General features: G+C 36.8%; 1 protein-coding gene across 1 annotated transcript; it reads right to left on the bottom strand.

Moving 5' to 3' along the window:
- Positions 1–1110: 1110 nt before the first annotated feature.
- Positions 1111–13201, bottom strand: LOC147004763 (X-linked lymphocyte-regulated protein PM1-like). The gene is made up of 5 exons (XM_085837835.1): positions 13142–13201; positions 11527–11655; positions 9352–9415; positions 1254–1353; positions 1111–1119 (listed from the first exon to the last, which is right to left on the bottom strand). Exons 2-5 carry the CDS (start codon positions 11630–11632, stop codon positions 1111–1113), a joined length of 279 nt encoding a protein of 92 aa, XP_085693961.1. The 5' UTR covers positions 11633–11655; positions 13142–13201.
- Positions 13202–13540: the final 339 nt, after the last annotated feature.

Below are 13540 nucleotides of genomic sequence, written 5' to 3'. Positions count from 1 at the left end.
TTATCTCTGAACTAAATCTGAGTTTGGTGGTTCTAAAATGCTCACCACCACACTAACTTTTATTGTTGTGGTGGTTTGTTTTTAGTTTTGCTAGTTTGTTGGTGGTGGTTGTGTAGGTGGTGGTAGTGGTGGTGGTCTGTGCATGCATGCCTACTCAGGGAATATAAGCTCGGGTCTCCATGCCTACACTGAGAAAGATTACCAAATAAACCATTTTCCAGCCCTGCAAATCTATCTTATTTGGCCCATTAGCAACATATGACACAGTTAGTGAACTTTTCTTCCTTAAAAGTTTTCCTTCACTTATGGTAGTATTCTTTCTACCAATTGTTCTCTTCCCTTGCTGGTTCCCTCTCAACCCCCCCCCCTTGCCACATGCAGAATTACAAATATTTAAGTTCTCTGGGGGTCTGTCTTTAGATTCCTCATTTACACTGATGATCACTCCCCCTTGAAATTTCATCCAGAGATCAAGGTATAAAAATTGCCTTCAATTGGAGTATTTTTTTTTTTTTTATCTTCAGTCCCTATCTCTTTCTTGAACTGACATATAATGGCAGCTTCCTCAATGCCTTCCCAGGCAGGAATGGATCTCCTGGTCCTTTCATATTTAATACTTCTGAAACTATTAAACCATCAAATAAAAATGTAGTTAATATGGTCATCATCTCAGGTCTTACTTGGAAACCATGTGATGACTACAGTCATTGGTACAGTAATGGAGAGATGATCTAAGATAGTTTGGTGATATTCTTCCACAGGAATATTCTGCTAGGGTCGTTGAGACAGCCTGATGGAAACAGGTTGTTTCCATCCACTGTTGTTACTAAATCTGTACTAAGTTATGATGGTAAGAACTGATTTACCAGTTTGAATTGGCTTTCTAATATTAACAACAGAGTCCAGATGACACCAGTAACTAAGCTTTCACTCTCCTATCAACTGTACCTGAGGCTGACATACTGTGCTCACTTTTGTAAAAAGTGGTAATCCTCTTTTCATCTTTCAGCAAATGTCTGCCTCTTGAAAATTTATGATCTTGACTACCATAAAATACCTAGTGGTTTTCATGATATAGTAGTATGTGATCATACTTCTCTGGTTTACAATTCAGTAGGACTAGAACAGAACAAAGGATAGATAGATAATGAAACTTAATTTAGGTTCATGTGCCCAACACAAGGCTAGTTTCTCCATTCCTACCTGATACTTAGTTATACTAGGTTAATTATAAAGTTAGTTATGATACTAACCATTGATTTTTCTTGTTCTTCATTGAATTTCTGTATATCCATATCAAACTTCTGAAATGTAGTTATATTCTGCTCACACAATTTGTGGTTGATCACCTCGCTGTAAAGCAAAGTAATGAAAGCAGTCACATTTCATACCAATATGAAAAAAGAACACTCAAAACAAATTAAATAGACCATTTCATACTATAAAAAGAAAAACAGCAGTACAAAATTATCTAATGGGAAATCATTACAGATTTTTCCCTAACAGATTATCAGAGACATCTTCTTTTATGTTTTAGCTTTTTAAAATTAAAGAGGTTTTAATACATATACATCTTAATTTAGGAAATTAATCGTATTTCAAAGTATTTTTTCATTAATTTCTACCAAATATAAGGTCTAATTTATTTTCCTATATTTATTCAGTTAAGACATACTGCAAAACATAAGTCAATTAAAATATATAAATTGTCTGCATATGTAATTGATCCTTTTCCATATTGTTATAATAAACCATAAATTACATTTCTAAGATTTTTTGCAAGACTTCTGTGTTTCCACAATGAAATTAAATCAAATTTTAAAATCTAATTAACAGGTACTTAAAGTAGAAAATAAAAATTTTCACAGATTTCTGAAAATTAGGTTTAGTTTCCTCGAAGGCATGAAGTTATAGGGTTAAATGCTTAGACAAAATCAAAGACACATATTTTTTACTAAAATCTCACACATGGCTTTTTTTTTTTTAAACTTAGCCATTTATAATTTTTTAAATGATACAAATGTGACCCTACCAAACTAAAACCTCTACCTCTCCCATTTGTTCATTTGCCAAAGTCATTCTAATTTCTGGTTGCTTTCTTTGAAAGAATCTTTGATATAAGTTTCCATGTGTTTTCTCTTTATGTGGCTCCAGGTCCAAGGTATCTCAAATAATCATCTGATATCTATGGGCAACAGGCACATATGTGGTGCACATATATACCTATAAGCAAAACACTAATATACAAATATGTCTGAAAAATAAGTATTAAGAGCATTGTTTCCTAAGCCATGTAAGATATTTTGGGCCTATGATCCTAGTCTAGGAAGCTTAAGCAGGAGTTTTCCAGTGTATAGGACAACATAGATTACATAGCAAAATTCAGGCCAGCCTGAACTACATAGTGAGACCATATCTCAAAGAAAAATTATTGTCTTCTAAGAAAGCTAATGTAACATTCAATTACATATAATTTAAAACAGATTCTTTTGGATCTGAGTATCATTCTCTCACTGGTTAGTAAAGCTATCTTTTACTTTCAGTTACATAATTCATTTTATGAAAAAACAAAACAAAACAAAACAAAAACCAGTGAGGGGATTGGAGAGATGATTCAGCAGTTAAGAGCACTGGTTCCCTTCCAGAGATCTGAGATTGGATTCCCAGCACCTCCAAGATGGCTCACAACCTATAACTCCAGTTCCAGGGGAATCAATGCCTTCATCTGGCCTCCTCAGGTACCAGACATACAAGCTGTGTGCAAGCAAAACAAACATACCCATAAAATAAAATTTTAAAAAAAGTAATAAGGGTTACATTAAAGAATTCAGTTTTGCACTGTGTCAAATAAAGAAGCACAGAGGAGTCCTAGAAAATAAAATGACTTAATATAAAATTAATACTAGGTCAATGAAAAACTGTTGAATGTACAGAATTTTGTATACATATCACTTAGGTTTGAATACATGGAAGTATAAAAAAGTTTACATCTTTTTTTTTCCTCTAAAATACCTTCAAAGCAGTTATGAAGATACCTCAATAGTTAAGAGGGTTTACTGTGAAAGGAGGAGGTTTGCAAATTTGAATCTAGTACCCATCTTGAAAACCAACCATGGATGGTTGCTTCTACAATAGCAGCACTGTGGTAGGCAAAGTGAGAATTGCTAGGACTTGCTGGCTGCTTGTCTAACTGGATGTTCAGTGACAGAACCTGACTTAAGGGAATAAGGTGGAAAGTAATAGAGCGAAAACCAACATCCTCCTCTGCCCTCCACATTTGTATTTATGCACCACACACACACATACAAAAAAATAAAAATTAAGTTTAATTAATGTCACACCTCTGCAAAAAGCACCATTTTCACTTCTGTACCACAGGAAAAAGTAAGTCCATGATGCTAAATCAAAAATATTTGCAAGAGTCTGTGTCATGAGTAGACCTTGGGTGCTGACTCTGCAACTAGTCCTACAATACCCAGAGGAAGCTCAACTCCCAGGTGCTCTAACACACCCAGGATCACAGCAATGGCATCAACATCAGGAGTAACTTGAGTCCCTAAGGATCCAGGGACACAGGAACTCCTGCCTTGCCAGTGGCATGGATTCCTTCTGGTCTGAAACTGCACCTGGATCAGACCTGGGGTACTGGCTCTGCACCCACTCTTAAAACACCCAGAGGAAGCATGACTCCCAGGTATTCTGAAATGCCCAAGATCACAGGATTACAGAGGAAGCTCAACTCCCAGGAGATCAGAGACACCCAGGAACACTGGAGTTCTGACAGAAGATCACAGCTGAGGGCACGACATCTTTCCCAACACCCTGTGTATGTGGGACCCCCACAAGAACCAGGGAAACAAAATCATCCTCCCAGCCAGAGGCACGGGTTCCTTGCAGCTTGCAACTGTGTCTAGAGAAAACATAGGGCTCTGGCACCCCACCAAATCTTGCAACACCAAGAAAAAGCTTAACTCCAAGGAGCTCTGACACAGCAGGATCTCACTAGATTGTTCACACCAGGATTTCAGGATCCAAGAGGCAGCATGACTTCCAGGAGTTCAGACACACCCAGAATATCAGGATCGCAGGATCCCAGGATCCCAGATAGCTGGACTCCAATGAGTTCTGACACAACCAGGATTACAGGAGGGACAGGCTCCAGTCAGAGACTGCAAGGGAAGGTAGCACCAAAGAAAATGAGATAGCAAGAGTTAAGTGCAAGAATATAAATATAGAAACCAAAACTAGTCGGCATCATCAGAACAGGTGAAGGAATTGAACAAAAACCATCTAGGATCTAAAACTGGAAATAGAGTTTAAAAACTCACAAAGACAGATGAACCTGGAGAAAGAAAACCTAGGAGACATAGATGCAAGCATCTCCAACAGAATACAAGAGATAGAATAGAGAATCGCAGGTACAGAAGATACCATAGATACACTGACAGAACAGTCAAAAAATGCAAAATGAAAAAATCTCCTAACCCAAAACATCCAGGAAATCCAGGACACAGTGAGATGACAAAACCTAAGAAAAATAGGTATAGAGGAGAAAAAAGATTACAAATCAAAGGGCCAGCATATATCTTCATCAAAGTAATAAATGAAAACTTTCCCAATCTAAGGAAAGAGATGCACATGAACAAACAAGAAGCCTACAGAAATCCAAATAAACTGGACCAGAAAAAAATTCTCGCTGACACATAATAATCAGAACAACAAATGCACTAAATAAAGATAGTATATTAAAAGCAGTAAGGAAAAAAGGTCAAATAACATGAAAAGGCACACCTATTAGAAATACACCAGACTTCTCACCAGAGACTATAAAACCAGAAGATTCTGGACAGATGATACACAGACCCTGAGAGAACACAATTGCCAGCCCAGGTTACTATACCCAGCAAAACTCAAAATTACCATAGATGGAGAAACCAAAATATTCCACGATAAAACCAAATTCACACAATATCTTTCCACGAATCCAAACCTTCAAAGGTAGATGGAAAACTACAACACAAGGAGGGAAACACTACACCATACAAAAATCAAGAAAGAAATCTTCTTTCAACAAACCTCAAAGAAGGTAGCAACATAAACATAATTCCACCTCAAACAACAAAAGTAACAGGAAACAACCAACAGTCACTGGTCTTTAATATTTCTTAATAGCAATGGATTCAATTCCCCAATAAAAAGACATAGATTAATAGACTGGATACATAAACAGAACCCAGGATTTTGCTGCATACAGGAAACCCACCTTAGTGACAAAGACAGACATTACCTCAGAGGAAAAGCCTGGAAAATCTTTTCCAAGCAAATATTCCCAGGAAACAAGCTGGAATAGCCATTCTACTATGGAATAAAATCAACTTATAACCAAAATAATTTTTTGTTGTTCTTTTTTGTTTTTGTTTTTTAAAGATAAGGACTGTCACAATACTTGTCAAAGGATGAATCAACAAAGATGAACTCACAATTCTGAACATCTATGCTCCAAATGCAAGGAAACCCAAATTCATAAAAGAAACTCTACTAAAGCTCAAAGCACATATTGTACCCTATAATAATAGTGGGAAAATTCAACACCCCACTCTCAACAACGGACAGATCCTGGAAACAGAAACAAAACAGAGACACTGTGAAACTAACAGAAGTTTTGAAACAAATGGATTTAACAGAGGTCTATATCTATAGATATCATAGAACATTTTATCATAAAACAAAAGAATGTCCCTTCTCAACACCTCATGATGCCTTCTCCATTACTGACCATATAATGTGTCACAAGACAGGCTTCAAAAGATATAAAATTATTTAAATAATCCCATGAATCCTATCAAGTCATCACTGACTAAGGCTGATCTTCAATAATAATATAAATAATCCAGGCATGGTGGCATATGCCTTTAATCCCAGCACTTGGGATGCAGAGGCAGGCATATTTCTGGTTTGAGGGCCAGCCTGGTCTACAAAATGAGTTCCATGACAGCCATGGATAAACAGAAAAACCCTGTCTTAACCCCCATAATAATAATAATAATAATAATAATAATAATAATAATAATAATAATAAAATAGAAAACCCATATACACGTGGAAGTTGAAAAACAGTCTACTCAATGATAAATTGGTCATGGAAGAAATAAAGAAAGAAATTAAAGACTATTTTGAGTTTAATGAAAATGAAACTACAACATATCCAAACTTATGGGACACAATGAAAGTATTCCTAAGAGAAAAACTAATAGCTCTGAGTGCCTCCAAAAAAGAAACTGGAGGGAGCATACACTAGCATCCTGACAGCACCATTAAAAGCTCTAGAACAAAAGGAAGCAAATTCACCCAAGAGGAGTAGAAGGCAGGATAAAATCAAACTCCAGACTGAAATCAAACAAGTGGAAACAAAAAGAACTATAAAAAGAATCAACCAAACCAGGAGCTGGTTCTTTGAGAAAATCAACAAGATAGATAAACCCTTATCCAGACTAAAGAGAGGGCACAGAGTCAGTATCCAAATTAACAAAACCAGAAATGAAAAGGGAGACATAACAACAGAAACTTAGGAGATCAAAAAAAAAAAAAAAAAAAAGATCCTACTATAAAAGCCTATACTCAACAAAACTGGAAAATTTGGATGAAATGGACAATTATCTAGACAGATATCAGGTACCAATTTAAATCAGGATCAGATAGACCCTGCAAACACTCCCTGAACCCCTAAAGAAATAGAAGCAATCATTAATAGTCTCCCAACCCCCTCACCCAAAATAAAAACCCAGGATCTGATGGGTTTAGTACAGAATTCTATCAGACCTTCAGAGAAGACCTAATACCAACACTCTTCAAACTATTACGCAAAATTAAAAAGAGAGGGAACTCTATTCAATTTGTTCTATGAAGCCACAATTACACTTATACCCAAAACATACAAAGACCCAAATGAAGAAAGGAAACTTGAGACCAGTTTCACTTATGAATATAGATGCAAAAATACTCAATAAACTTTTGGTAAACCCAATTCAAGAACATGTTACAATGATCATCCTTCATGATCAAGTGGTCTTCATCCCATGGATACAGAGATGGTTCAATATATGGAAATCCACAATGTAAACAATGGCAAGGAAAAAATCCACAGTATTATCTCATTAGATGCTGAGAAATCATTTGCAAAAATTCAACAACCCTTCATGATAAAATTCTTGGAAAGATCAAGAATTCATGGCTCATACCTAAACAGAGTAAAAGCAATATACAGCAAACCAGTATCCAACATCAAAATAAATGGAGAGAAACTTGATGCAATCCCACTAATATCAGACAAGACAAGACTAGATAAGGCTTCCCACTATCTCCCTACCTATTCACAGTAGTATATAATATAGTAGTATTCTATAGCACTAGATGTTCTATCCATAGCAACTAGACAACAAAAAGAGGTCAAATGGATAAAAATAGGAAAGGCAGAATTCAAAATATCACTATTTGCAGATGACATGATTGTATATGTAAGTGACCCCATAAATTCCATCAGAGAACTCCTAAACCTGATAAACAAATTCAGCAAAGTGGCTGGATATTAAATTAACTCAAACAAATCAGTAGCTTTCCTCTCCTCAAAGGATAAACAGGCTGAAAAAGAAATTATGGAAACAACACCCTTCACAAGGTCACAAATTATCATACCTTGGTTTGACTCAAACCAAGCAAGTGAAAGATCTGTATGACAAGAACTTCAAGTCTGAAGAAAGAAATTGAAAATCTCAAAAGATGGAAAGATCTCCCATGCTCATAGATTGGCACACTTAATTTAGTAAAAATGGCCATCTTGCCAAAAGCAATCTACAGATTCAATGCAATCTCTATCAAAATTCAAACTTAATTCTTCATAGAGATAGAAAGAGCAATTTGAAAAATCATTTGGAATAACAGAAATCCAGGATATCAAAAAAACTATTCTCAACAATAAAAGAACTTCAGGGGGAATCATCCCCGACCTCAAGCTGTATTATAGAGAAATAATGATAAAAATGTATGGTAATGGTACAGATACAATGACTTCATGAAATTCACAGGCAAAAGGATGGATCTAAAATATATCATCCTGTGTGAGGTAACCCAATCCCAAAAGAACAAACATGGTATGTACTCACTGATAAGTGGATATTAGCCTAAAAGCTCAGAATACCCAAAATGTAATTCACAGACCACATGAAGCTCAAGAAGAAGGAAGAGGAAAGTGTGGGTGTTTCAGTCCTTCTTAGAATGCAGAACAAAATACTCCTTGGAGGAAATATGGAGACAAAGTACAGAGCAGAGACTGAAGGAATGACCATCTAGAGTCTGCCCATCCTGTGGATCCATTCCATATACAGACACCAAACCCAGTCACTATTGTGGATGCCAACAAGTGCTTGCTGACAGGAGCCTAATATGGCTTTCTCCTGAGAGGCTCTGTCAGAGCTTGGCAAGAACAGAGGCTGATTGTCACAGCCAACCATCAGACTGATCAATGGGTCCCCAGTGGAGGAGTTAGAGGAAGGTCTGAAGGATCTGAAGGGGTTTGCAACCTTATAGGAAGAACAACAATATGAACGAACCAGACCCCCCCAGAGCACTCAGAGACTAATCCACCAACAAAAGAGGGGTTCCCATGGCTCCAGTTGCATATATAGCAGAGTATGACCTTGTCAGACATCAGTGGGAAGAGAAGTCCTTGATCCTGTGAAGGTTCAATGCCCCAGTGTAGGCAAATGCCAGGATGGGGAGGTGGGAGTGGGTGGGGGGTGAACACCCTCATAGAAGCAAAGGGATGGGTTATGGAATAGGGAGTTTCTGGGGTGAAACCAAGAAAGGGCTATTATTAGAAATGTAAAGGAAGATGATAGAGAATAATAAATAAATTAAAATAAAAATATTCACAAAATACTACATATAAATAGGAATAATTCATTAAGATGTCATATAGTATATTAACTAATATTTCCTAATATGTAAATTATGTTAATACTATATAGTTTTAAACACATTATATATCCAAAAAACGTACCTTCAAATTTTCCCAGAATATTTTATACTGGAGATCTATGAAGTAATTAAAGCTTTAAAAAGTAAGGATACCTTTTGACGGCTCAGCTTTTGTCCTACAGCAGGACGATGAGAGTTTGACCCACAGCAATACAACCTCCAAGAAAACCATTCAAATTAAGGATTAATCTTACGGAAATATTGTTTATAATATATATCATATTCTAATTATTAATATAGATTACTTGCTATACAATCAATAAAACTTTTCTGGAAGAACTTACACTAAGAAGGAAATAATAAGTTTGAACATATTACCGTGTATCTCCAACTATTCTTTCAGGATTTGCATTCCCATCATCATGAGTTACTGGATTCTGTACTGGGTTGGTAATAAAACAAGATATTAAAACAATTATGTTATTTTGAAAATTTTAATGAAATGCTTTGTGATCATTCAGGCATAGTGCCAACATTAGGTTTTAAAGCAGATCTATGATTTGTCTAGAAGTTAAACAAAATCAAGTAATGTCTAATTGTCATCTAGAAATATATTTTAAGCTATTTATTTACATGTTGTGATTAAAGACAAGAGATGCAATATGAGATTTTTGATCTTCATTACAGTCCTAAGAAGAATAACTAGAAAAAAGGAAGTGTAACATCAATGCCCAACATAAGATATCTGGTATCTTCCATAAGGTCCAATTCTGAAGCATTCCCATCTTGCTGTTCACCACTTAACAAATTACAGTTTTCCATTGGTGTCTCTACAGAACGTGCAAAACGCTGCCATTCCACTGAGAAACTTACGTTTTCAGATTTAAAATAAAAAAATAAATTTTCTCAAGCCATTTGAATCAAAAAAATCACTTAAACTAATAAAATTGAAATATAAAATAACATTAAGGAATGAATTTTACAAAAGCAGCACTTCATAATTGCATGAAGGGTTTAAAGATAAAACCATATTTCTATTACCCTCTGATTTAATACTAAAGACTTTAGTATTTAAACATGGAACAGAATAGTTGGCTTCAAAGATAGCCATTATAAACCTTAACTTTAATATGTACACATTTTTTAAAAAAAGAATTAAGTTGAATAAAGTATCTTGGGCTTCCTTAATCTAAATTATAAAGTTCTGCCTGTCTGGACATATATTTTACTGCTACAGCAAGAAGCTCTGTGTTTAATCTTCAGTTAAGAAAAAAATTAAAAAAAAATAAAACAGGCATGTATCCTCAGGCCCCAGTACATTTGTAAGGCTGAGGACTTCAGTTTCAAGGCCAGTTCAAGCTGCACACGAGGTTTCAGACACTCCTGAGATAGAGAGTTAGAGCTTACTTCCCTAAACCAAAACAACACACAAATAAACACAGCCTGTCCTGAATTATGTCTGAAGTCCCAGTACTTCTGAGGCTGAGAGGAGCCTCAGGATTTTGAGGCTGTTTGGATCCTATATAGACAAATTTGGGCAATCTGGCCTTTCAACACCAGGTAGAGGAAAATGAAGACTGGTCTTCAGTTTGTTTTTATGAATTTCTGGCGGGAATGGAATGGGAAACAAAATACCCATGGAAGGAGTTACAGAGGCAAAGATTGGAGCTGAGACTGAATGCATCCAGAGACTGCCTCACTCAGGGAAAAATCCCATAATAACCACCAAACCCAGACACTGTTGAAGATGCCAACAAGAGCTTGGGGACAGGAGACTGATATAGCTGTCTCCTGAGAGGATCTGCCAGTGCCTGACAAATACAGAAATGGATGCTCATAGACATCCATCGTACTGAGCACAGGGTCCCCAATGATGGAGCTAGAGAAAGTACCCAAGGAGAATAAGGGGTTTGCAGCCCCATAGGAGGAGGAACAATATGAACTAAGCAGTACCCCCAGAGTTCCCTGGGACTAAAACACCAATCAAATAAATCAGATGTTAGGACTTATGGCTCCAGCTGCATATGTAGGAGAGGATGGGCTAGTAGGTCATCAATGGGAGGAGAGACCCTTGGTACAGTAAAGGTCCTATGCCCAGTATTAAGGAATGCCTGGGCCAGGATTTGGGAGTGGGCGTGTTGGAGGCAGGGGGAGAAGGGAGAGGAGAGGGGATTTTCAGAGGGGAAATAGAAAAGGGGATAATATTTGAAATGTAAATAAAGAAAATATATAATAGAAAAAAAGGAATGAAACAATTCATTTGCAGGTTATATGAAATAAATTCATGTTTTGCTAACATATAGGAACAATGTTCAGGTCTTTTCCTGGGGTAAAATCATAGCAAGTTATTGTTTCTCAACATATTGTGACTACAGTGCCAAGAGTAGGTATATGCACGGCTAAAACTCAGGTATAGGAATATATAGATATAGGTAAAATTAGAAATGAAGTATATGAAATCTCTTAGAAAAGACTTGTTCCATTGCAGGTGAGTTGGCAAAAGTCTAAGAAACTGCAGGACACAATCAATACCGAAGACTGGATATACTATACCTTCAGAATGAGCGTCATCCAAAACATTTATGTCATCTTCATCTTCATCATAGTCAAGAAGTAATAAGTAACCGTTCTTTGGTACCACCCACATTTTCTTTGCCATTTTTCTCTTAAGCACTCAGTTGTCTTCTCAGTTACAAAAATAAAAAGGAAAAAAGAATAAAAACATAGCAATCTGAATCCAAAGGTATCATTTAAATAGTTAAAAATGTCAAAAAGTCAAATAATTATCTTAGCTCATTGAAAGATTGTTTCTTTTGTTTTTTAACACTTATATTTTTAATAATTTGTCTTTATCATAGAGTTTTGAATACATATTCAATATAATGACATATATATACATATGTATACACACACACACATACACACACACACATATATATATATATATATATATATACCCATACATATATATATATATATATATGTATTCCCTTACAATTTCCTCCATGTATCCCATTTATCATGTCCCTCTCCCTCCTAACTTTGTTTTAAAATCTTCTTTAATTTACGTATTTAAAAACCTTCTTTAGAACCCAAGTTAACAATCTACCATTTCTCAGTTTAAAAAAAGGCAAAAACAGGCCAGCCTTTAATGTGTGAGTCCTCCCCTTCCCACCAAAAATGTTGAGCAAAATGTGTTTGCATTTAAACTTTGAGGCATCTGAATTTTGATCCTATATCCCAAAGATTCTTTTTAAACAAAACATCATCAATTCCGTTTTTCAGTGTATCTCGGTTTTAAAGTAAATTCACAGTACTATTCAGAAAGATAACGAGCATGGTAACTATATATTCATGTCAAGAAGACCCAATGCTCAGTCTACAACAAACACTCGCCACCACCACCCACACAGAAAATCCTTATATTGGAGAAACGTGGGATTGGGGGAAGCCGAGGATTTCAAACATCTGCAGATTTTTAGTTCAAGGCTTGCCCAAGCCAGGCCAGCCTGAGCTACAAAGGAAGATCCCTTTCTACAGAAATAAAACTGAGTGAAAACGCTGAACTTGGTGGTGCAAGTCTTTAATCCCAATACATGGGCGATTGAGACAGGAGGATCGGTGCTCAGAATCCTTCCCAGATTACTTATTAATCTCTTGCAATGTCTCCTCTTCTTCTTTTCATTCATTCTTCCTCTACCACTCCCTTCTCTGCAATGTCCATACAGTGTATACCAAAGGAACACACCATAGAGAAGACAATGAAGAGGGAGGAATCCTCAGTGTATTTCTAATGGATCCTGGACAGCACACAGGACAAGCACCAAGTTGGACCCTAAGGCTCCTTACAGCACACAGGACAAGCTCCAAGGCTCCTCACTCACAGACCCATGCTCCCTCGACCCCCAATCCTGCAGCCAGCTCGCTGATCCTATCCCCAGGACCCAAGATTGTGTCCTCCAAGGGTTCACAATTCTCTAAGGCCCTGACCTATTCAATCCTCTGCCATGAATATGGTCCTCCACCTTCATTTAACAATCAGAAGCCATAGGAAATGGGGACCAGTAGGCTTTTCCTCACATAGTGACCACCTGGGCCTGATATGCCACACCGTGACACACCTCGATTAACTGTCCAACAACCCTGATCAGAGCAAATTATCACTTACAGGTTATCTCAGAGGTGAACACTTTCCCAACAGCACCCTTCCGTGCTCAGCTCCTCAAGGGTAAAAAACCGTTGTCAGCAGAGATGCCTGGACAGAGGCTTCTGAGGACCCTTTGTGACGCACGCTGGAGTAAACAGGTCTCACCCAGGGACTGTCCTGATTGGCTGAATATATCCTGCACATGCGTACATGGAGTACCAGGCACCATTGCTTCAAAGGGAGTTTTCAGGAGGTGGGAATGAACTACTACTGGCTTTAAGACACTTTCTAGGTTCATAAGTCCATACAGACTTGAAAAACTTGAACAAACATGAAACATACGAAACAATGCAAATGACACTACTTTATTTCAAATGTAGAGGCTCTTGTATGCAATTTCTGTTTCTATTTATTTATGTG

The sequence above is a fragment of the Mus caroli genome, unplaced genomic scaffold (genome assembly GCF_978045245.1).
Source record: "Mus caroli unplaced genomic scaffold, Mus_caroli_1 scaffold_5, whole genome shotgun sequence".
Lineage (NCBI taxonomy): Eukaryota > Metazoa > Chordata > Mammalia > Rodentia > Muridae > Mus > Mus caroli.
The sequence above is the reverse complement of the archived record's forward strand: the minus strand, read 5'-3'. Positions and strand labels throughout refer to the sequence as shown.